Source organism: Chroicocephalus ridibundus, chromosome 12 (assembly GCF_963924245.1).
Source record: "Chroicocephalus ridibundus chromosome 12, bChrRid1.1, whole genome shotgun sequence".
In the NCBI taxonomy this organism is placed as follows: Eukaryota; Metazoa; Chordata; class Aves; order Charadriiformes; family Laridae; genus Chroicocephalus; species Chroicocephalus ridibundus.
In genome coordinates, this window is record NC_086295.1 from 9,443,948 (window position 1) to 9,469,169 (window position 25,222).

Here is a 25,222-nt window from a genome sequence, read left to right on the forward strand (position 1 = left end):
CTCAGCTGCAGTCTGTGCCACTGGCCTTTAAGTGCAGCCCCTGCAGGCGGAAACCTCATCTCTGGTGGGTGACCTCCCCTACGGGCTGCACGCTCGCTGGGAAAAGGCGAGGGGCGTTCAACAAGCAAAGCTCAGAGCCCTGGCCTTTCCTTCCAAAGGTTAAGCTCCTGGAAAGGCAGATAATGACTATGGCTTTCTGTCCTTTTACGGCCGCTTTTAGATTAGGCTGGAGAAACAGCCCGTAGGTGCTTTAATGTTTAAAATAAATGAGTGTCTCTCAGTGTGGTTGAGTTAAAAATAGCGTCTTCATCATGATGAAACCAAGGCAGGGAAAGCTGGAGGTGTCTGCTGGTGTTCGGCTGGTGGGTCATGAGCAGGCTGGGGCTGGGGTCTGGCTCTCAGGTACCCAGGGCAACGATGGGGCTCGAAGGTAGCGCGGGTAGATGGGGGTGCTGGTGGACGAGAGGCTGAACATGAGCAGGCAACGTGCACTTGCAGCCCAGAAGGCCAACCACATCCTGGGCGGCATCAAAAGAAGCGTGGCCAGCAGGTCGAGGGAGGTGATTCTGCTCTGCTCTGGTGAGGTCCCACCTGGAGTACTGCGTCCAGCTCTGGAGTCCTCAGCACAAGAATGACACGGACCTGTTGGAATGGGTCCAGCGGAGGGCCATGAAGATGATCAGAGGGCTGGAGCACCTCTGCTATGAGGACAGGCTGAGAGAGTTGGGGTTGTTCATCCTGGAGAAGAGAAGGCTTCAAGGAGACCTTATAGTGGCCTTCCAGTACCTGAAGGGGGCCTACAGGAAGGATGGGGAGGGACTCTGGATCAGGGAGTGTAATGATAGGACAAGGGGCAACAGCCTCAAACTGAAGGAGGGTAGGTTTAGATTGGATATCAGGAAGAAATTCTGTACTGTGAGGGTGGTGAGACACTGGAACAGGTTTCCCAGGGAAGTTGTGGCTGCCCCATCCCTGGAGGTGTTCAAGGCCAGGCTGGATGAGGCTTTGAGCAGCCTGGTCTGGTGGGGAGTGTCCCTGCCCATGGCAGGGGTGTTGGAACTAGATGATCTTAAAGGTCCCTTCCAACCCGAACCATTCTGTGAGGTTGTACTTGACCAGGCTCTGGGCTACGGTCGCTTACCAGTGACTGCTGTGCAGCTGTCTCAGTGCCCAGAGACGTGTTGCAGTGGGGGACAGGAGTGGTGGTGGTATGTCCCCAGGAGGGATGTGCTGGAGTCCCATCATGTGCTCCACTGTGTGTTATGGGTGGGAGCTGGGGGCTCTCCTGGGTGACCGTCGGCTGGTCCCATGTGGCTGCCCTGCCCGGGCAGGGGTGGTTGGATGCCATCCCAAGCCCGGTGGCATGATGGCTGTGCTCGGTGCAGCCGTCCCGATGGCGGTGCGAGGGAGTGGGGCAGGCAGGGGCACCCCCTCCCTGCCTGGCACAGGGGTTGCTGTCAGGCTGGCCAGTCTGACTGTGGTTTTAGTAGCCACAAGAATCAGGCAGCTCAGAGGGGGCTTTGGACCAGTGGGGAGACTGAGGCACAGCGCAGGCCCTGAGCTGGCGGTGGTGAGGAGGCAGAGCGGGTTTGCTGCGCTCTTGGGCAGTGGGGTGAAACCTGGTAAAAGCCGCTGCCGTCCTGGGGAGGAGGCGGTGCAGGGTGTCCTGCCCGCTCTCCCACGGCATGGCCGTGCCAGCCTGCATCTGCTGGGTGATGTGGCTGGCCAGGGCACCTCCTGGCACAGCCTGCCGGGAGGGAAAGGGGGTCTGCTCCCTGCAGCCCCTGCCATGGGCTGGTCGTGTCACTTGGGGACCTTGCTCAGCCGTGCGCTGTCTGATGGGAGGGGAAATGCTGCTGGAAACACCTTTTTCTTGCTTTCTGTTGCATCCTGAATCGTGCAGGGCTGCTGAGCCTGGGGAAACGCCTGCTCTGTGCCAGCACCCCGGGGAGTTTCAGTGACTCCCCTCGCTCCTGGGCCAATGCCATCCCCGGGACAGAGATGGGGAACTGGGGCTGGGTTCAGCCCTGCCCGGCTGCGGGAGCTGCTGGGTGCCATTGCTGGCCCACACTGTGCGTGATGGGCTTTGCCTTCATCAGCCGAGGCGCCTTGTCACGGGCTAACGCAGGCTGCGGGACGGGCTGGAAGAGGGAAAAATAATGTCTGGGAGGCTCTGGGCTCCCCCTGCCTCTCCTTTGCTGTCAAGAGAAACAGCCACTGGGTTTGCAGCCCAGCAGGACTTTAGGGCCTCTGTAATCAGTAACATCTGCACTGTACTTCCTGGTGGCTCCATATGTAAGAGAGCAGAAAAAAAATAAGTTTACACTGGTACAAGTTTGCAGATGACACCAAGTTAGGATGGGGCTGTGAGTACTTGTGGAAGGAGGACTGGAGTCTCATATTGGCCTGATAAAATAGGAAATGATCTAAAGTATCTGCAAGGCAAGTCAATAAGGAGACAGATAATTTTTCTTTCCTAAGCATATTATTCTAAGTGAAGAAATCCGAACTGTGAAATGACTGTCATAGGAAAGTCAATGTATTGATAAATGAATATGAAAATTAGTCACTGAAATAATGGTAAAAACTTCTTCTATTTGCTCCAAAATAAGGAAGTTGGGGCATATTTTGAGGGAACAAAGCTGTCTTAACTCCAACTTTCGACAAATGTAATATTTTCTTAAGTTTTACAATGGTTGCTTTTAAATCAAACCATCCAAATTTTCTTCAATTTAATTGCTTTAAAGTGACTTCATTAGTTCTAGCTATATCAGTTAATTGCTTCATTTTAATGTGTAAAATTATTCCCAGCAAATGGCTCTCGTTAGATGTCGGAACGCTATCACTAATTGCCAGCAGAGGGCAGGAAACGACCAATTTGCCTTGATGGAAGTTACCAAAGGGCTGGTCTGCTTGTACCTCCCTCTATTTTCCAGATGACCTATTTCACCAGAATAACAATAGAAATTAGAGGCTATTTCATATTTCAGCACGACTATGGCATAACGCTATGGCCAGCGTAATAGCATCTGGATCAATGTTCACCTTCCAGTGACACGAGAAGGTCCCAGAGACCTTCCAGCCAGTTCCTGGCCCTAAAACGTTTGAGTCGAGCAACTGAGTAAAACAGATGGGTAAATAAAATGTAATTAGGTCTACGGTTCTCTAGAAGGGTGAAGGAAAAGCCTGATTTTTTTTTTACACAGATTGTCTCCTCAGGATAAAGCAAGCCCCGACTGCTTTCTGGTCAACACCAGAAGGCGCGTTCATGCCCTGCTGAGATTCCCACCAGCGCGTGGCTCAGCTCTGGGAGGCGCAGAGCAGCTCTTTGAGCTAAAAGGGAGGGGAACAGAGGGGAGAAAGGGGGTCCTGTATCAAGCTGTGTTATTTTGGAAAAACTGCTCAGACAACACAGGCTCAGGATTCTAAATACATTCTTGAACTTTTATTCCTCCCAGCAGGTAAGCAGTTGATTAAAAACCTTAGTAGCAAAACCAGACCAAAAATAGAAGTCTCACACTTTCAGAAACAAACATTTGCACTTGCATGTCAGATTTACGCGCAGAACTAAAATTCACATTTCAACAGTGAATATGCAAACGACTAATGAGGAATTTGGGCTGGCAGTGAGAGCAAACTGCTGCCTGGGTAACCATGGCAAATGTGCCACAAACACTGCCTGCCTGTTTAGGTGTATGCAGGTCTGAGCCACGGACCAGGCCATATAGAAAAAAAAAACAAAGTGAAATGATACTACTGATTTTGAAACAGTGTAAGCAGAAGAGAAAAATCATATTAACAAACAGGACAGCTTAATGAAAGCTGTTTGCCACCTCCCAACGGAGGCTGCTTCAGCAACGTGTACTATCAACCTTCTGTACCTGGATTAGATTTTGTAGACTCTTCTTCCTCATGTACACATTTGTTCGGCAAGTGAATGACATGCAAAATGCTGCTTTTGCTTCCACTAGAACTTAAAAATTCCCCTAGAGAATTCTGGAGTGTTAGGGACACTTCATGAATTAGGCAAAACAAAAGCTGCTGTTTTCTAAGATTTGAAGCCAAAGTGCCAGCAAGGAGCAACTGCCAGTTACAGAAACCCAACTGCAACTGGCTTTAGCCAAAGAAAAACACACATTAAAACTAGAATTTCAAATGCAGTTCTGATACAATTCCCCCCTCCCCAAACCATGCTATAATCAGTACTGTGGATTAGATACCTCAGTATAAAAAAAATAAAAATAAAAAAATCCCATAAAATAGAAATCAAGAACTTCTTAAATGACAAACCCACCAGTTCTCAGAGGTGCTTCCTTGTATGTGCAACATCTGCTTTTTGTCAAGGCGTGCATCTTCTCTGGATTCATAATGTGCAAATCCCATAAATTATAGATTTATTCCAGTCAAACTCCCTTACTAGTGCTGAAACAAATTCACAGTATAAACTGTCAAGACTCTCCATGCTGTGAATGAATATATATATTAAAAAAAAAAAAGTAAAGTGCAATTCATTCTGTTTTGCAGAGTCATACAATGGCTCTGTACTTCAGCATATGTTTACAGCAGATTTCGTAATAGGAAGAAGACCTCCCCCATTAAACAACGTCATCATTTCATGGCAGATGTTTCTGCTTTTCAATAGGCTGCATGGAATTTGCTATGCTGTAAAACCTGAACAAAAGGTTCTTCATTCAGCCCAGTGTCTGACGCTTACGGGTCTCCAGCGCTGACTAGTAGTATCAAGCACAGTAGATCTGCGGTTTTATACCTAAACACGTAGCACAAGACATGCCTGAAACATGAAAGTTCAACCTTAGCTTTCCAGCTTTTGTGCAGTCAGACTCCTGATACTTAAATCCTCTTTCTAATGATAAACTCGTTGCACTCCTGTCCCGGTCTGTTATAGCAGCTCTTGCTCATCATCTTCAGATCCTGAGGGTCCTTGTCGTACCTCTTCATACCACTTGTTTGTGAGGGTTTTCATCTGTATGCGCCCGTGATGCAAGTCCTAAGGCAAAAGCAAAGCAGAACAGTTTGTTAGTTAGCTACAACACTACTTGTGGGTTAGAGCAAAAGACAAAGACTATTTAACATATTCCTTAGGAAACAATCCGCTCCTGGTCTCTAAGCATGCAAAGCAATTCTGTTTCCTATGAGAAAATATTTGTGAAGTGTCCAATCAGTAATTATTTCCAGAGATGATATTTTTGATGACAGGTATTTTTACCTGTGTTTTCTAGACAGTCCTGCTCTGTGGGTTTCAACAACCCCAATGCTGTCTGGATGGGCTGGCTTTGAATCTCGCTCCTCCCTATGTGTTCCCAGGGACAGTGGGAAGCTTGTGGCCCGTTTTGGTGATTCACACACTTATTTTTCTAGCTTTTGGTTGCAATCTGGATGGCAGCCTGTGCTTTTGGCTACCAACTACAAGTCAGATGCTTACTCTGGTTTCTTGATTCCTTTTCGGTTTTGCAAAAAATGCCTTTAGCTTTTTGTGGGAAAGTGCTGAAAGCATTCTTTTGGGAAAAAAAACAAGAGGAAAAATAGTATGTTTGTGCAGGCTAGGAAGATGGAATGTGCACACTTGACACAAAATGGTCAACTCCACAGCAAAAATGCTTAATTCTATGGCAAACTGGAAAAACAGCCAAGGAGTCTTGGGTTTCTCGGGCATGGAGTGAAAATGGCATACTATTTGCACCTCTCGGAGCTGCTCAGTGTTAAGTTACACGTTCAGTCAGGTGTCGTTTTGCATTTACAGCTTCAAAGTATTGGTCTCCCACTGAAGAAGTCTTAAAAGTGAAGGCTGCAATTCTGGTGCATATTTCCAAGATAAAAACTGCACTCTGCAGAAGAACCGCAACTCCAGAATTCACAGGAGCGCGTGCAGTAAAAGGCAGTACTTTGTGTGATAGCACTTTAAAAACTTTGCGTGAGCAGCAGCAGCTTTTTCTAGCAACAGTAGTAACTAGTAACTCCTGATACTCTTCATGGTACTCTGCAAGATTAAAGGCAAGTCCAATAAATCCATACACCTTTTAAAGTTTAATTGTGGTAGCCCTGAGAGATGCTCATTTAATCCAACCTGCAATTTTACAGTGCAGCTTCTCATTACAGCTGCTCTACATATGCACAAGTAATATATTAGATGGCTCATGGTTCCTAATGTAGAAGCTGCATGGCTACGCTATGAGCCTTGAATGGTACAGAGTGAAGTGACAACCAACTCTACCACAGCTGCTTTTCTTCAAGAAAACAAGACTTACTTCTTGTGTGAGTCTTCTGGTGAAGAAAGGGTTCAAATACTTGGCATCAAACCACATAAAGCCTTTGAGGTCCTGGCGTTTTATGTACTGGGCTTCATATTCCTCCTCTGTGAGTTCTGATAAATGTTCCGATTCTATGGTATTTCCCTAGAAAGATCACAAATATTGGAATAACCTGAGAAATGTGGCAGTCATCCCCCCAGCTTGCTTCAGCCCCCTGCTCTGTGCTTTCCCTTCTCAGAACCAACTCCCATGCTGGAACAATATGGAAATTATCACCCCAGCCTACCAGGGCTTATGGCTGTATTAATCTGTCCAGCTGTTGATTCCTAGAGCCACTTAGCTTCCCTTTTCAGGCTGAAAGGTAGAAGACCTCAAATATTCCATATTTTGTATTGTTACTATTGCTAAGAACAGATTTCTAGTGCGCAGGTTTTCTCTTGTGAGCTGGCCAATGATTTTATCCAGCAAGCAACGCTAATGTTGTCTCACTGAAAACAAGCCCTGTATCAGAACACACCCTACCCCTGTGCTCTTCCGATACACACCTCTCTATGTAGACAGACTAAGATAATTCTGAAGATTGCCAGCTTTTTGAACCCTCGCACCAAGAGGAGCTGTTACTCAGATCCTACAGAACAACTACATGGATTGTTCGGTGGCTTGGGGAAAAACAGGCAAAAATTTAGGATACTTTGTCTTCCAGCCTTTTACATGTCAGGCTTCAGACTGGCTGTTAGTTTTCTTCAGTACTCTTGCTTAGGCAGAAATTGCTTTAAAATAAAACTCAGTCATAGGGGTGCTGTTGCTACCACCTGCTCATGGCCTTTGCTTTGACTTTTTCAAAATAATTCCCATCTGCCTTTTATGATTAATTCATGACTCACACTGTACTAGCTACTTTCCCTCTGTATATGACTCAATCCTCTATCATCTGCTTTATGCTTTTGCAGGGGTTACTTTAATTTGTATGGATTAATTTATAATTAATTGAGTTAAGAAGCTACTTCTCCTCCCTTTGTCCAAACACTTACTTTGTGTAAATACTAACCAAGCTCTGTCTTTGGGATGTTTTAAAATTAATGTTGCTTGGCTTTTTCCTACTACCTTAGCTTTTTCCATTACTTTCATTTTACTTTTTAGTAAAAAATAATATACTAGTCTTGGAAAATGTAAAAATGAAAAAAAAAAAAAAGGAAAAAGAAAATCAGTGATCCTCTGAATAAAAAAAAACCCAAACAAACCATCTTCTCTGTCTTGCTAAGATTAATGTCCTTCTTGTTCCTCTTGCGTGCTTTGGAGTCCTCAATGTCAATCAGTCTGATAAGGGGCATGGTTCCTCCTCCCAGCAGCAAAATTGTGAACAGTACTATGATGATTGTTGTTGTCCCAATGAGCTGCCGCTTCTCTATTGGTTCCAAGCCCAAATGGAGGCTGAGGGCATAGGGAATTGCACCTCGTAAACCTTGACATAGGGAACAGTAAATCAATGAGGAGTGAATCGACAGCAAGTCCTCAGCACCCTGATAACTCAACAGGAATTCTCCATCTTTAAAAGATTTTTACAGTCCTATACTATATCCATTTAGCTATCATTTGGTTACCACCCTAAAATGAATCTGAGCTCTTCAGCTACTGTTCTTCGAACTATGAAGTTGCTAACCCTAGAAAGCAAAGTAGACTCTTTGCAGAAAAGCTTTAGCGGGGATCACCACTGCATAGTCCTCTATCGCAAAGGGGAAAGAGAACAAATGTATTCCGCTTGGGTTTGAGAAGAGTGCAAGGGTTCAGTTGAGTTTTGTTCCACAGATGGAAAACCGGTTCTTTCCAGAGTAGCCCACGCTATGAAAAAGACAAAACATTTTTTCCAGTTCTCCATACTTTGAGCTTTAACTTACCGCTAAACCACATGATAAACATCATTTTGGGGGTGATTTTATGATCACGGAAAAAGTTGAGTAGGTAGGAAAGGGGGAAAATATTCACTGCTCTACCAAACAGAACAAGTACCTGAAAAACAGAAATAAAAGACCATTTGATGTGTTACATTCACACAGGCCCCAGCTGCATCTGGTTTGTACAGAACAAGTAATGTGAATATGCTCTTTTCACTCACAAGTCTCTGGAGTAGGTGTGCTGCTAAACGAACTTAAAAGAAATCTCTCAGCATAGGTCAGTGTGGAATTTAACTTTTTAAACATTTTGTCTGCTTAACTGAAACTAAACCAGACTTGTCACTGATGGAGACCAGACACTACTTTACTTATAATAAATAAATGAAACCCAAGAGGCATTCCAGAGAGACCAAGAATTACTTTGGGTAAAAGTTGTCCTCAGTTCAGTCAGTTCAGCTCCTTTAATCATTCCCTTGGCGCAGCAGCTAAGAGGCTAGAAGATATTTCTATTGTCTCCCCACGGACCAGTTCCTCAGAGTAAAGGGCCAGAAGCCAAACAAACAGCATGTAATCCCATTCCTCAACACTTCCCTGGGTACGGTTATAAAATGTAACACGCGTTGAAGCAACATTTTGAGAGGGGAAAAAAAAGTACTATTGATTTGGTGGCAAACAATTAACAAATACAGCAAAAACTTTAACTCAGAAAAGCCAAGCTTTTCACAATAGCGTTGCTTTCAAGCTCCACCACAAACAGACCTTGATAAGGTAAATATCCTAGAATTAGTCAGCAGGATCCTTGAAGGGCTGCGCTGTTTTCCTTTATGAATCACCCCAAAATTACACAATTTGCATTATGCCTTTGAGGGCAATGCTACATAGAAGGAAGTGTCACACCTTAGATATACATTAGATAAGGAAGTTGGGTATAATACAATGAGAGCAGCTCCCTGTGCTGATACCACTATCCATAAATTGTAGATAACAATTTTTCCCTTGAACCATGGACTAAAATGTGCTCGTATGCATTGATAGTATATATGAGAGAGACTCAAAAGCTGTGGAGAGATGAAATGGAGCAGAGTTTGATACTAGTTTGCACTGTAGTTTCTACGAGCTGCCCATTCACACGGATTCTTCTTATGAAGCTATGTAAGAATTCAATATTGTTTTTTGGTAAAATAATTTCTAGAATAAAGTGGCACATATAATAATCTCAGCATCTTTTGAGATTTATTTTAATAAATCTAGTAAGGTCAAAACAAGCAAGTTTCTTTTCCTTGTTTTTAACAATCTTTTATAGAAGGGTTTCAAAGTTAATAGCAAATTGGAATTCCTTAAAGAAGAGTGCTGAGAACAAGAAGAATAATTTCATGCTATTAGTGAGAGTTAGCTTTGCGCAATACATAAAAAATATAAAAGTATTTTCATAAAATCCTCTAAAACATAAGAACTATAAAATATTTTAACTGTAAGGTGTTTCCCCCCTCCCCAATACCAAACCCGCATCTAAACAAGTATGGAAGAAAGTAAATACCTACTATGCACCAGATGACAAAGGACATTTCAAACTTGTGAGGAAAACTAAAAATTGACAGGCCAAGAAATGCAAAAACACATGTTTCTGAAAAAAAAGAAAGCACACCTTAAAAAAACAATTCTATAAAACCTTTCCTACTCTTATAATAAGTTACTACATACGGCACATAAAATAATATTTCCTGACTTCTGAATGCACAAAATAGGCACAAATGCCATTATGCAAAAGGCCAGATTCTTCCACTCTCGCTGTCAGCAGACAGCACCCTAGTCTCAGTGCGCAGGCTTTTTCCAGCTGTAAATTACTGGTAAGTAAGAACAAAGCTAGCAAAACCTTGTTCTAAAGACTGAGCAATTTTTCACTTGAGGAATATAGGACAAGTTGCAGAACACAAGCTACAGGAGCGACTACTAATGACTTCTGTAGCTTTGAATCAGATTCTCTATAAAACTGACATGTCAGGCACAATCTCATATATTGCAAGTCGAATACTATTATAAAGTATTCAACTCATTCCATTCTTGTAAATGGCAGCAGTTCATTACTTTCTTCATAATAAAATGCTGCACTGTATGATCTAACAACCCTTGTATATTCTAATAACCTCTAGAAGTGATGTTTGCAAATCTGAAATGGTACCACCACTGCACAATGACTACAGTCATCCATTTTATTTCCACAGCACCTACACGTTACCGTCAGAGAATTGCACAGTCAAGATGTTTCAGCAGTTCGCTCCTGTCCTAGCAAGGTAGGTTGCTTATCATAAAGATGGTTGAAAACAGGATAGTTTTGGACAGACAGTAGCAATACCTGAGTTACTGCAGCAGAAGAAATTGTTTGGTCACGCTTTGGGTACTGGCTACTTACATTTGCATGTTCAAAACCTGCTGCAAACGTGTACGAAATTGCACAGCGTCTTAAATAACTCCTTTACAGTGGGTTGAATGAATATGTGTTTTTTTAGCATTTGTAATAGATTAAGGCCAAACCCTGGTGCTCAGGTAATGAGTGGTTAAGTTTAGTTTGCAGCAAGGCTACTCCCTGACCATGTTCCACATGCATCTTCCTGCAAATTCTACAGAACATATTCATGCCATCACCTAAAAAGCAGAAGCATGTCATTTCTTCAAAAGCTTGGCTTGTAAAAGGAAATGGAAAGGCTATGGGACTCTGAGCTGCTTGTATCACTACTGCCAAAAACTTTTCAATTTCTGAAGCTATTGTTTTTGCAAGTAGCTTTTTATATCCAAAAGCATTTTTAAAAGTACCACTAAAAATCCATCTCCTAAAACTAAAAATAGACCAGAGGAATGTAGGAGTCGGAGATCTGTATTCAGTTATCAATCTTGTGGCAAATCTTAGCAGGAGCCTGCAGGATGGGAGCGAGATTTACTGTATGTTTTATGCAGTATGGCAGGAAAGGTGACTTTTGACTGCCTTCCAGCCTCCACTATTAGGAACTCTTCTCTTAAAGACATGTACCACTGACATACAAACGGCTAGAAGAAAATCCACACTTCTGCCCCCATCAGAATCAGTAGTTCAGACAAATAAAATTTTACACTATTAATATTAGATATTAAAATAGTAAGTGGTACCTACCACACATGAAAGCAACTGTTCTCAGTGTCTGCTGCATTAAAATCTGTGTAACTGGGGACAAGTTATGGTGTGTATAGTGAGACATCACGATGCCAGAGAAGAGGATTGCCATGATACCTGTAGAGAAAAATGTGGCAGTCAACAGAAGAATAGCTTGCACTCTGCAAATATTTGTGTTTATAGCCCTTACTAACACAAAAGCTTATGAAGCAATAAGTGGGGTTTCTATTACCATTGTTACTCATACCAGTTTCATGCCACCGGTCATATTAAATACTAAGAGGTCCGGTATAGGTCACTGGCAAGCTAGAATAAATCCCTGTTATGTCACATTTTCCCATAAAAGTGAGGGAAATAAAAAGCCAAATCTTGCTTTTCACTCTCCTAACAGGTAGAGAGATGAGATCAAAAGAAGAATAAAAACAATCTGAGAATAGCAGGGCTAGGGAACTGTATGATTCCGTTCTCCCAGAAAGTGTGTCATTCTTTCCTATCTGCTGATCAGCCAGGCTCAACCACTCCACCAGAAGCAGAATGAGACCAACAGGGCATGGGTGTGAATCCACTCCAGTATGGCGCACTACGTCTAATACCATAAAAAAGTAAGAACGAATAGCACACACAGGTGTACCCCCAATTTTTTATCAACCTGAGAATCAGAAAAGCTATTGAGACTTGAGAATTCAGGGCAACAATTACTGTTGTAGGAATCATAGAACCATTTAGGTTGGAAAAGACCTTTAAGATCATGGAGTCCAACTGTAAGGAAGGTACAGCCTGATACATAGGGCCTGCAAGGAATGCTGCTGTGCAGAATGTCCCTTGCCTCCAGCAGAAAGGGTCACTAAACCATCTGCTGTAAGTTACTACAGAGATTAATCTCAGCTATCAACTATGGGAAAAGCCACCAACTTCTCCATTACAGAGTTCAGTTGCCCTAATGACATGCACGGCTTGGACAGAGGTACAGCAACTGATATCACAGGCCAGAACAGCTACCTCAGATTTCACTATATTTCACAAATCTTTGATTTGTGTTAGGGATTTTTTACATCTACCTTGCTTCCCAGCTCTTGGTTATTTATGGGAAGAATCTGAATTTCAACCTATTGCGCTAACTGCTCAAGACACATCACAGACGCTGTCAGTTGTTCAGTGTTCACAGGGAGCTGGGTATCTTAAAGGAAGTTTTAAGCATTTCCACGGCTGCTGCAAAGGATGTCATTTGAGATGATGGTTAGGATTGGGGAAGGATTTAGCAGTCCACTTGAAGAACAACTGAGTTATTTCCTTGTAAGTTATTTCCTTGTAAGTAACTGACCAAAACTGACAACATAACCCAGAAGGAATCAATTGCAATGCAGATCTTGAGAGGACAGGATGACATGTGGGAGTATGCCTGCTTTGCCCAAAACAAGGAAAGTTTAAAAGACTAGAAGTATTTGGCTGGAGCTACGAGCCCAGGAATGGCCCAGATGAACGTAACTGGAAGGATTAGAGTAGCAGAGCTACAGTCAAAAGAATCCTTTGTTTGAAACACGGAGGTGACCTGGCTAAGGTCATTCAAAGTTTGTATTTCTTGAGAAGTCATTCTTGAAGGCACTTGAACAAATTAGAGAGGTTGTCTTTACAAAAACAATGACAAAGAACCTCTACCATCCTGAGAGTAATTAACTAGGAATCTTACTATAAATTCTTTTTCATTGTATACCAACATAGAGATGTGTTGGTTACATCATGCAATGGCACTATAATTCTATAATATTTTATTATAATTTCATATTAATAAAGCAATATAATTAGAACTAGAACAGGCCACATGCTGAGACCCTCCAGAGTAATCTTCTCACAAGGCAAAACTTGTTTTTATGGCAATACAAGTATTTTAACATATCAAATTGCTTGCTCGGGTTTCATTCCCCTACATATGTGTTGGCCTGTACACACATAGAGTGTGTATCCACTTCTGGATGCAAGTGGGTAGACTGGAATGTTTGCATTAGGAGTATACATCTTGATTGTGTAACTACCATGATTATAGGCCACATAAAAAAAAATACAACTCCACTGACATCAGTGAAGGTATTCTGATAGACACTGCTACAGATCCATCCCAAAATATTCACATTAGCTTATACATACATTTTCAGAAAGTCTTATTTCATACCTGCAGCTCATTTACAAGAAATCTAGTCCTGCTACTACTCCTCACAAACATAACATAAACATACAAACATAAAGTTGTAGAGCAAATACATCTTTTAATGCACTTAAAAAAAAAAAGAAAAAAAAAAACCCCAAGGAGATTCCCTAGCTATTTGAATTATAGAGAGTGTTGCATCCCTTCCCACTTTTCTTTGAGAAATGAGACAGGAAGCCAATTGTCTTAAAAGACCAGTTCATAAACCACCTGACTATGCTGATAAAAAAATCACCAAAGGCCAGAGACATTGGGCATCCAGCAGAACTGGACCCTGTCTTTGTACTCGGTTCCACAGAATGATGGAAGAAGTTCACGTGTAAGCCTCTTCTTGTGGCCTTCAGCAAAAACTACCAGCTTCTCAGCTGATTTTCCCCAATGGCACTGAAGGACGGGCAGAAAAAATGGGTTCAGGGTAGCAGGGTGGATGTTACCTAAGTTAGCTGATGTGGCTGAGATCTACGGTGTGCAGCTGAATTGTTAGTTCTGTTAATTCTCCCCAGTCTAATTAACTGGGGAGAATACTAGCATTTATGTTAGCTACCAAATGCTTATGAAAACTGAAATTACCTTTTCTATACTTTTAGAACATGAAGTAGAGAATAAGCGTATCTTTAAAGTAAGTCAAGGTTAAAAGTAAGAGCACAGGTTAAACAAGAAAACCTGTAAAAAACCCAGGGGCCCTCTTAGACACAAAAAATACCTACTCCCTAAATTTATCAAAGAAACTTGCACATACTCATTTTGCTACTCACCTGAGAGCGAGATACCCTCTGCAAGTCCATAAGGAAGGTAAGCAAAGATAATCATCATCCCAAACTCTAGGGAGGGTGTCTTCCTTAAATCAATGTGTTTTAGCACGTATACAAGAAAACGTTATGGAAAAAGTAAATTAAAAAAAAATTAAATCTGTGTCATTCCATTATAAAACAATGATTATGCTTAATGCACTTATCTACTGAACAGCTAATAAAGTCTACACATTGGCCTTTGACTCAAGTATGGAAAGATTAATAATTTCTTATGAGTAGCTTCTCATAACAGCTTCTTATAGAAGCTACTGCTGATAGAAGTGTATCAGAATGGACAGACCTCGAGACAGAAAAGACCTGCTACTGATGTTCCTATACAGTACCGATAACAACATGCCAAATTGTTTGTTTGGATCTAGAAGGGCCATTTTCCTACATGTTCAGTCTTTGGAAACTGCTCCAAAACTGCAGAAAATTTCTGTAGAAAATCCACAGAGAATCATTAAATAGTAAAGGCTTTTCTAAAAATAGGGGAGAGCTATGAAACAGCAAATTAAAAGTAAGGTAGCTCTCATTTATGTTTTAACAAAAATAATGTCCTTTTGATACTCAAGATATTTAAAACTTACTTTACATTTTGTAGTCACGAACATGGACATTTGCCAAAGGCCACAAGTTCTGCTTTGCATCTCATGCACAGTTCTGCAGCACAGCTGCCCAGTACAAGTAGATTTTGCCTCGGACGTCGTTATTTGCCACACTAAGCATGCAAGCAATCTCTGTTCCATCACTAGAGTTCTAGTTACTTTCAAAGGGATATGACAGATTTGCAGTAATATTCACAGTGAGAAATATTCCTTCAATCGCATCCTTGCCTTAATGCTTAAAACACTCCACCTACCATCTTTGTTAAGATTCAGAGGATTAGCTGCCTGTGATGTGGAAGTTCAGATTCCTCCTGGCTCATGAACCAGCAGCAACTTTCAACTATATTTATCTGCTGGCAACTAATAAGAAATGCCCTTTGCTGCATTGAAATTTTGCATACTTAGGGTAAATCAAATACTTTGAGGCACAAATAATTTAGCAGGGGGAAAAGGTGCTTTTCTCTTTGTCTTAATATCACTTAGATACCAGTGAAAGCAGTGTTAAACATCTGTCTCCTTCTTTTGTTGTGACGTATGGAATAATTTAAAAGTTCATGGAATCAGGCTAATGAACCAAGAAAGGATATATGTCTATATTTAACCAAACACCCTGTTCTTGTTATTTACAAACAAAGTGCTTAACAGTACATCCCAGATGACATGAATAACTGTTGAACAAGACTAGTACAAAAGATTGCCTACAGTGAAGTCAGTATTAACATTAAACAAGCTCCAAAAAGTAACAAAGGTGTCCGACTTACAACAAACATCCTTCCTTATCTCAGCAGAGAAGCTTCTGGGTTGTTTAGCAACCAATTCACGGAAGTGGAGGAGGCAAAACATACCTCATTGTAAATCCAAATAGAACAGTATCTGTATTCAGCTGCCTGCACATGATACATAGGGACAAACGAGCTGGTCTGACTCAAAAGCCCTCAGGAAAAGCAGCTTTCTTTTTCTTTTTAATTAATAGTTTTATGCATGTAAAAAAAAGAGCCATATGCTTGTAAAAATGGATCAGTATTGAAATGAAATTAATATATTTTGAAATTACAAAACTATTACCATATTTTATAACACTCCAATGCACATAATATAAGCCACTATATGGCATTTCAGACCTTAATTATGTTCATAAAAATCTGATGCAACTTTTTAATACGCACACTAACATGAAAACAGAATGAGCATGAGAAAATCCTCAGCCAACAAAATAATATCTAATAAGAAATATCCCCTAAGAAATGCTGGATGGGAAAGAAAAATACTATTAGAATGTTGAAGTTAACCAATTTATACATGTGTTCACCACAATTAAAAAAGGATATTAATGCAGAAATAAGACCAGTAAGTGTGCCAAGTGCTGCAGAGCCAAAGAACATCTTAAGAAAGTATCCCAGTGCCTGTAGAAAGGTTTGCCATCCGCTTACATCTGACATATTTTCTCTTGTCAAACCTTCTGCTGTGCTAGATATAATTAAAAAAAGAAAAAAAAAGAAACAGTTATAAATTCTAAGCCTGGATCCAAAAATACCAAACATCTTTCGAGAACAACAACAAAAGAGACTTCCATTTCTTTGTTGCTGTCACTCTTAAAAGGCTTTCACTGTGATATATATAACAAGAGGAATGTCAAAAGATGTTAAATCAAGTCTTAGTGTAATCCCCAAAGGGAAACCTAATTCTGCTACAAATCTGGAAATCCAGCATTGCTCTTCTGAAGAACCCCCAGAATGGCGTAAATAGGCTATGATAATGCCCAGCATTACAAAACAATTTTCAAACTTTGAAAAGGAAAACACATTTTGCAGTGGTAAAAGCTCAAAGCATGAAAAAAAAGAGACAGATCATGTGATCCTCAGAGGAGAACAAATGAACAGGAAGACCTCTCATCAAATATTTAGGTGTGGATGAGAGACAAGATCACTGAAGAAAAACAAAGAAGCTCTTGGGAGGAAAGGGGAGAAATCTCTTTGAATTTCAGGAATGTGTTTCATAGTTCCATGCAAAGAAGACATGGATTTTAACTAGTGTTCCCGTTGACTGCCGTTAGCCTTCATGGTCTTCTATAAAAGAATCAAGACTGCATTAAAAGCAATTAGTTAATTGAAAACTGACTCTAACTTCACTACCTTCTTAGTGTATCTACTCCTATACATTCATAGTCACATTGTTTGACTTCAGAAATAACATGAAGATATATCTATATTTTTTTAAACTATTTCAGCCCCAAAGAATCATCATGGGCAAAGGATAAGGATATTGGATGTTCTTCTTTCCTGTGATAGCCCCAACATAAATATAACACTATTGCATGGATGTTGATGTATCCCCCTCGAATTGAAGTGCAACTCTGGGTATAAGCCAAAGATACAGGAGACACAACTGTGTATTTGGCAAGGTAAATATTTTTGTGGAAGCCTGAAAGGCCACATGTTGGTCTTCTGTTGTCAGGACCCTCATGTGGAAAGAGAGCTGGTAAAAGTATGGGCTTAGAAAGCAGTCAGTCATCTGGGATCAATGAGATGAGGCACTGGTAATAAGACATCCATTTATTGTCTTCTTCCCATGCAGTTTATGTTATGGATTGCTTTTAACAAAGAAGGATCATACAACATTCAGCTTTACACCAGAAATATATGACTTGTTCCAAATGGAGATGGAAGAATTACTGTATATCTGAGTAACTAATTAACAGAAAATAATGTGGTTGCTGTTGCCATAAACATGTATAGTTCAAATGCACTTACTTGGTCAAGACAATAGAGACTGCATCATTGAGAATGCTTTCTCCAAAAACCAACATATTAAGTACAGGATCCACGTTGAGGGCATTGAAAATGGCAATGGTAGCCACAGGGTCAACTGCAGATATCAAAGAGCCGAACGCAAAACTGGGAGAACACAAAACAAAAAAGAAAACTAGATGAAAGAAAAATATGTGCCTAGTAAACTTATATGAACTAGTAACAAAGACATTATGTATTATAGTTTCTAAACAGTGAAAAGTTATGCTCTCTTCTCATTCATAAGAACCTGAAGTGACAAAAAGGAAGTTTCTCTTTCATTTACTGATATACCAAAGAGAAAAGCTGTCGTCCAGCTGGAAGTGATGTTGGAGAAATACCTGCCTCCCAGCACTCAATAACAGTATCAATGTTTACTCCCAACTAAATAAGAAAAAAACAGAGGAACGGGAAACCAACTTTACAGAGACAGCCCAAACCATTCATGCATAGTGTTACCTGTTCAGGAGTACTTAGAGAGGAACATTTAAAGGGAACTGCTAAAACTTCATTACTTTGGAATCCAAAGATAGACAACAGAGAAGCAATGGGACTGCTCAGCTGTGTAAAATCAAACACTGGAACCAAGTAAGGAAGATTTCTGCCGTTCATGTGTGTTCTACTTTGTATGTTTCTTGCTTGCCACCCAACTTATTTAAGGATTTTAACAAAAAACTCCTGTATTTGCTGTACAATAAACAAACAAAAATCCCAAATAAACCAGGAACGAACTTTATTTAACGTTAGGATGGTGTACTCCTAAAAATAACTGACTAGATCCTGTGTCAAGTTCTGGAAAAATCTACATTATTGATACTGAAAAACTCATTCTGTCTTTTAAGAGAAGATTTGGACAAGGAAGTTATGCCCTTATTATATATATGAATACTACCAACTAATCAAAGTTTACATATTTTAACTTTAGGGTTGGTTAAAAAACCACCGTATCTTTCCTGTCTAGAACAATCACTGAGCATAGAATACTATTTGGAAATAAGGGTATAATAAACAGGGTTTAGAAGTGTTTGATCTATTTATTAGTTTCACATACCATGTGGCATCTAAGCAATCTAAACAATAACCAGAAGAGCTGGCCAATTACAGTGCATTTCCCATATACAGTTATCTTGAAGAATGCTTCATTTCATATACTACACCATTTCCCCAAGAGCTTACCTGTCTGTCATGTTGAGTTTATAAATTACATCAGCCTGAAAGAATAGGTAAAACATAAAAGAATCACAATCAACTGTGTTTTTCTGCTGTTTTTAAAAATGACACTATTCATCAAATCCTAAATTTACAGTAGCACCCGGTCTAACACTGCCCTCCAACAGTGATCTACTGATAAAATTCTAGTCACCCAAAATCAGCAAAGACCAGATGAAACTGGAACAGATACAGGTGAGTAGAGTAACTAAGGAATTCAAAGGAATGGAAATCTGAAAGGCAAAGAGGAAAGCATGGATTGTTTGGCCTACCAGAATAAAATCTGAGAGAAAATATAATTATCTATGTTTATATCTAATCAATGGGGAAACAACAAAGCAGGGAAGCGAAAAAAAATATTGACAGAAGAATAAGGAAGTTTAATACTGGAAATTAGAAGATGGCTCTAGAGAATACAGGTTTTGGACCAGCCTTCTGACAGGAAGACTGGTAAAGTAAAGAAGGAAGACTGGAAGTAAAAAAAAATATTAATACTCAAGTCTTAATTACTTTTAACAGGGAGCATGCTATATCTATGGAAGTGGTTCTCTAACATTGTCTCTGTGATAGCAAAGAACTGGACTCTGTGACTCAGAAATTCACTTTTGCTGTGTTTGTCTGCTCTTGAAAAATGGACTTTCAAAGAGCAAGTCAGATAAACTTAAGTGTTTCAAAGCAGTTACTCTTACCTGGCCCAGGAAATAAATTCCTCCACCTACAATGAAAGCTGATATTGCAGTGCCAAATACAGAAAACAGAGTGATGGAACCAATGTTCTGAAAAAAATTACCCTGGAATACAATAATAAAGAAGTAAATCAGTGAAAATGATCTGAGGGAAAACTCATGTTTAGGTTTGCATCTAAATTAGATTTTGATTCACAACTGGGTTTCCGATAATAAAGCTTCATTAGCTTGGTTACAGGTACCCCAGGACATACATCCACACCATCTGCCTAAAGAGCCTGCTCTCTTGAGGATGACAGCAAATCCCTCTGATACCCAGGACGTCAGTCTGGTACCCTAACAACAAGCCAATCCTCGGACCCACAGCTGTGTATTCACCAGCACTTTGACACATTCCCCACCGGGCAGAACTGTAAATGAATCCATCTCTTGTAGACAGGGCATGTGAAAAAAGGCTTGTAAACTTCCCAGTTGCTAGTCCATTTCTTAGGTTGTGGTTTTGTATGAAAAAATCTTCAGTGCTGATACCAATTCGTGATATTACTGTTGCCCAACTGCTCACCCCCTCTCCTGCAGCGCAGCTCAAGTAGAAAGGCAGCACACAGGGAGCACCAAAACCACTTCAGCCAGGACCGGCACTATGAGAAACGTCCACAGAAACACACGCTCCCAGGCAAGGGGTGAAAACCCTTGTAAACATTTTCCTCTTCTTTAGCTATGGAGTGACCCCACCTTTCCCACTCCTGATCCTACTCCTTCCCATTTTGCCTCCTTCACATCAGCCCTTGTACAGCTCTGATGAGGTAAGAAACCTCTCCAACCAAGGAGAACAACCCCCGCGCAGTACCTAAAGCCTTGCCAACACGCCGTTAACAGTGACAAGCTACATTCCCTGCATTCTGGGTTGAAGAGGCTTGAATTTTTCATTCTCAATTCCTTGATGATTAATATGATGGAATTTAATGCAATTATTCTAAACTTCATGAAGATAACTAAAAGCAGAATGTGTTCCAAACAAAACCTCACACATGTAAAATGGGTGTCTGGCAGGGGCTAACCTTGTGCAATGAATATCCAGATTCAAATATAATAGGTGGAAGCAAAAGCAGAAAAAACATATTCGGACGAAACATTTCTTCTTCCTGCAAAACAAAAATGAAGTATAATTTCAAGGATATCATCATATCATATTGAAATAACATCAAATCTTCCAAAAGGGAAATTATTTAAAAAAAAAAAAAACAAACAAAAACGTTGGAAAATGAAAATGGCATTAATCTTTTTCCCTTCTTATCACAAAATAAAAGGATGAAGAATAGTAAAATATTCCAGGGCTGCTACTTCTATTGTGGATTTTTTAATCCAGTGAAATAAAACTAGACATTACTTGTTTTAAGTTACCATCTCCAAATAAGCTGCACAGAACGCAGGTTACTTATGGCAAAGGAAAAGTCTTTCTGTTTCCAGAAAAAGTATTCCCATTTTATCTCACAGTCTCAAAACAAGGACTCTCAAGGAACGGTGATCTCTTGGCCACTGGTTTGAATATAATCTAGGTTAACTGTGGTGAACTACAGTTTCACTAAAAAACTCATCATTTGACAAGAAGAAATCAGGTTATCATCTTAGTACACCTGCAAGTGAACAGGCTCAAGATATGTATCACTGTTAAAGTCTGAGGCTTGATTCTTCTTACCAAATGTATTTTATGCCTGTAATTTAATGGTACTATTTTGATGGTTCCTTTTTACCACCAGAGTGATATAAATGAAACCTACTGTGAAGATGTTATTTTTTTGGTGACCTTACTCTTTGTCGCCTATCTCATCGCTTGGCTAACACTGCTTTATCGAGTTGTACCCCTAAACTGGCACCCTGTTTTTTTTCTGCTGGCAGACACTAAGCTCAGAAGGCAAATTAATGATGGCTGAATGTGCCCCTCTCTCTTTATCCATCAGGCTCCCTCCTGGTCCCCACAGTTCTGAATACAGCAGAACTTGTCACCTTTGGAAGCAGCGATTATTTGTTTAAATCCAGGTTAAACAGGTGATTGACTGTTCTCTTAAAACACCAGCTTTCAAAAAAGAAGTACTCATCTCTTTAAAGTCTCATTCCTGTCTGTACCAGCGATAATCATCTTAAAGGATTTGGGGGACTTAGAAAATAAAACTCATCCTTTATACGGAAATGCTCTAGTCCATTATTCTGCACGCACAATTCCGTGCATCGATGGCTAACACTATCTAGTTTCTGTCAATACAGTAACTGCACTAGAACAAAAACCCCACATACTTGATTAACTACACTGTTTAAAAGCCTCTGAAAGCAGAGCTGGACAGGGAGGTGAGAAATAATGAAAAGGAAGGACTGCATTTGTGTTGCAGTGAAGCAGAGACCAGGAGAGTAAAACATCAGGACTGTAATTATCAGCCATGCAAGCCAGCAAGAATCACCAGCAAGTACAAGGTCCACTGAAGACTTAGGAAGGCATGATTGCAAGAAATAACATTACAAAGTTCTTTGGGCAGGCATACGATTCAAGATTTGCTATATACACAGACATAGCCTGCAGTTGTATATTCTGGGGTTTTTTTTTTTCCATATCAGAGAAGCAAAAATTCCCTAAATTTAAAACCATTTAAAACCATTTTATAGAGCACATAATAATTATTGATTTGAACATTTCACATCTGAAATTATGACAGCCTATGTTAAAACCTAAGCTTTAATACAGTGAAAGTAACTTAAATAAGCAAATAATAATGTGATATCTGTGACCCTTTACCTTAGCTGATAACGTGACCAACCGGACACAGCATCCCCTGTGCCTCCCAAGATGTGACCAATGCTTACCAGAAATAAACTACATAATTCACTAGCTATGATCAATATTTCCTTTGTTTATAGAATCAGTGCTCAAATCAGAGCATACTTTAAGCTTGGGGTTTTTTTCCCCTACATATTTAATCTTCTTCAGATTATTTAACCAATAAGAAGCTACTTTAAAATGCTGATTTTGTGGCTGTTTAACTGACTTTCAATTTTAAGTCAAATCCAGTTGACACAAATTAGGAATGAAAAAACACTAAGCAGTGCACCACCCACTGTTTCTAATAAGCAAATATGTAAAAATGAAATATCACAGCATGACTCTTGAACTACGTAATTGCTTAAATGAATGCACACAGAATTAGTGTAGCTAGTTGACAAAAAAAAGAAGTACAATATGTAATTAAAAAGCTACATCTGATTGAAAATCTGTGCATTTTAATGTATTTCAACTAAGGGAGAAGAAAATAATATCTTCCTTTAGGGAAATAACTGCCAAGAAATATTAAGCTGCAAGCTAGGATTAAAATTCACTACTCAGAGCAAGATTTTCAGCTTGCTAATATAAATCCTGTTTAAAAGTGGCAATTCAAATCACCATGATTTCAATCAACTCACTGATTTAATCCTAATAAACTGTTTGATCCTATGAAACAAAAATCACAATATAAGTACTGCCAGATTTTAAATTAAAGCAGGAAGAGTGAAGAGTTCATTGCTTTGATGATGTGGATAAAGTGTAGGAGGCAAAATCCTTGTTTTGTTGTAGCCTTCACCTCTTGGAGACGCTTCTGCCAGGATTCTACCTCCCTAGGGAAGCCTCTGTAACTCCACACATGCACAGATAAGACCTCATAGCATCACACACTAATTCAGATTGGAGGGGACCTCTGGAGGTGTCTGATCCAAGCCCCTGCTTAAAGCAGGGCCAACTCAGAGCAACTTCAGCTGCTCAAGGCTTTATCCAGCCAAGTTTTAATATCTTTGTGGATGGAGATTCCCACAATCTCTCTGGTCACATGGTTTGGTGGCCACCACTGGTAACATTTTCTTCCTAATATGTAAGTCCATAAAGCACCAGGCAGCAGGACAAAGACAAGCTTCTGCACAGAAGCTTTGCCTGTATTTTCTGCTGTAAATAAAGCTTAAATCATGTTTCCATTGTCTCAGCCAGCGTGAAAAATGCTGCTGCTTGAGGCACACTGGCTTCAGCAGTTTTTCTACAAGCAGCAATGGAGTACCCAAGGAACATGCCATGCTGAATGGACTGCTTTGTGAACTGTCTGTTCTTAGCACCACAATTTGTTACAGTTTTAAGCATAAGTAAATAAAATAAGAGAGTCACATGACTTTTAGCACAGCTATTCTGGAGAAGTGCTGCTTTTTACCTCTGTGAAGTCAATGTTAACATCTTCAGGTAGAACCAGTGACTTTACAACCTATCAGAACACATATTTTTTTCTATGAAAACCTACAAAACTAACTCCAAAAGGAGGAAGAGGACTAAATACAGTCAAAAAGTATGCAAGACAAATAACTGAATATTTTTTACTGTAACTGATCCCAAAGATGCCCAGCAGCACTTCCTACCATGTATCTAACAGGAACAGGTTTGATACCATAGAAAGGATTACTCAGGGGAAAAAAAAAATCATGTAGAAAATGTCCAGCAGGATCAGGACCTCAAATTGGCTGTATTATCCTTAAAAGAACCCCAAACTTTGGCATCAGTATATAAGTTTTTCAAAATTACATCTAAAGAAACAAAAATTACAAACAGTCTTATTTTAAACATTTAAGGATTGCTCTACGATTAAAAAGTAATTGCTTCAAAAATACCTTCCAGTTGGCCAGCTTTTGAGCCTCTATGATTTTTATAAAAGCTCCCATAAGGATACCTAGGAGAGAATGAGATAACATTCTGAAATATTGACAAAACACACCACTGTTTCTGTTACCTGTTTATTGACTCTTCATCAACAAAGATTTAAAAGTGAAAACAAGGCAAAACATAAAGCAAAAAGTCTTTCATTCCTAAATCACAAAAACAGAAAGTGGTTTGGGGTCTGATATATGACAGTGTCCAATAAATTACACAATTACACAGCTTCCCTATGCAAAAGATTGTCACTTGGGATATCCAAATACTGAACACGCATAAATGATTCATAAAGGTAACAGGTTTAACTACTCAAAAACACTTCTCATCTAAGCTGCATTCAAATAAAATTCCACCTTTCTTGCTAAAGCATCAGGAAGTTATGAGTTAGATATCTGTGTGACAAAACAAAACTTTCATGTCACCTCAATGCTATTTGCAGTGTTAACACAGCTTAAGGGAAATCAATCTTCTCCACAGAAGTGAATTTTGTCCCAATGAAATCATAGCACTTACTGGCAATGAAGTAGGCAACAAATTCCAATCAGGGTGGAGACGCTGTCAGAACTACTTCCCAAATGAATAACACATCTTTTAAGTCATGTAGAAATACTAATTTGACTATAAAAGAATTTTATTAAGGGTCCTGCAAACTCAATGCTTAAAGGTTATCGTGCTTAAAGGTTATCCTCCTATACATCTTCAAATAGATAAGACACAAAACTCCAAACCAACAAGATTTCTTCTGTAAGTCATGAAGATAATTCATGAACTGTCATTAATTGCTTTCAAGGAGTTATGAGGAATTTGTCTTCACTCAGATTCCAGATCTGTGTTTCTGCATAGTTGTATTTTATTATTTACAGAATGGAGACTTCATAGTCAAACACTGGGATTTAGAAGTAACATACATTGAATGAAAGGAAAA

At 40.0% G+C, this 25,222-nt stretch overlaps 1 protein-coding gene across 1 annotated transcript in view; it reads right to left on the reverse strand.

Annotated features, from left to right (window-relative positions):
* Window positions 1-3,417: 3,417 nt before the first annotated feature.
* Window positions 3,418-25,222, reverse strand: part of SLC9A8 (solute carrier family 9 member A8) — a 29,315-nt gene continuing 7,510 nt past the window's right edge. Inside the window, exons 4-16 of the mRNA XM_063349898.1 lie at window positions 24,255-24,313; window positions 20,645-20,728; window positions 19,590-19,691; window positions 18,868-18,902; window positions 17,656-17,799; window positions 16,234-16,372; window positions 14,262-14,367; window positions 11,307-11,423; window positions 9,703-9,785; window positions 8,165-8,276; window positions 7,511-7,731; window positions 6,267-6,413; window positions 3,418-5,008 (exon numbers count right to left, since the gene is read on the reverse strand). Of these exons, the coding sequence (XP_063205968.1) occupies window positions 4,901-5,008; window positions 6,267-6,413; window positions 7,511-7,731; window positions 8,165-8,276; window positions 9,703-9,785; window positions 11,307-11,423; window positions 14,262-14,367; window positions 16,234-16,372; window positions 17,656-17,799; window positions 18,868-18,902; window positions 19,590-19,691; window positions 20,645-20,728; window positions 24,255-24,313 (1,457 nt within the window). The 3' untranslated portion in view covers window positions 3,418-4,900. The remainder of the gene's footprint in view (window positions 5,009-6,266; window positions 6,414-7,510; window positions 7,732-8,164; window positions 8,277-9,702; window positions 9,786-11,306; window positions 11,424-14,261; window positions 14,368-16,233; window positions 16,373-17,655; window positions 17,800-18,867; window positions 18,903-19,589; window positions 19,692-20,644; window positions 20,729-24,254; window positions 24,314-25,222) is intronic.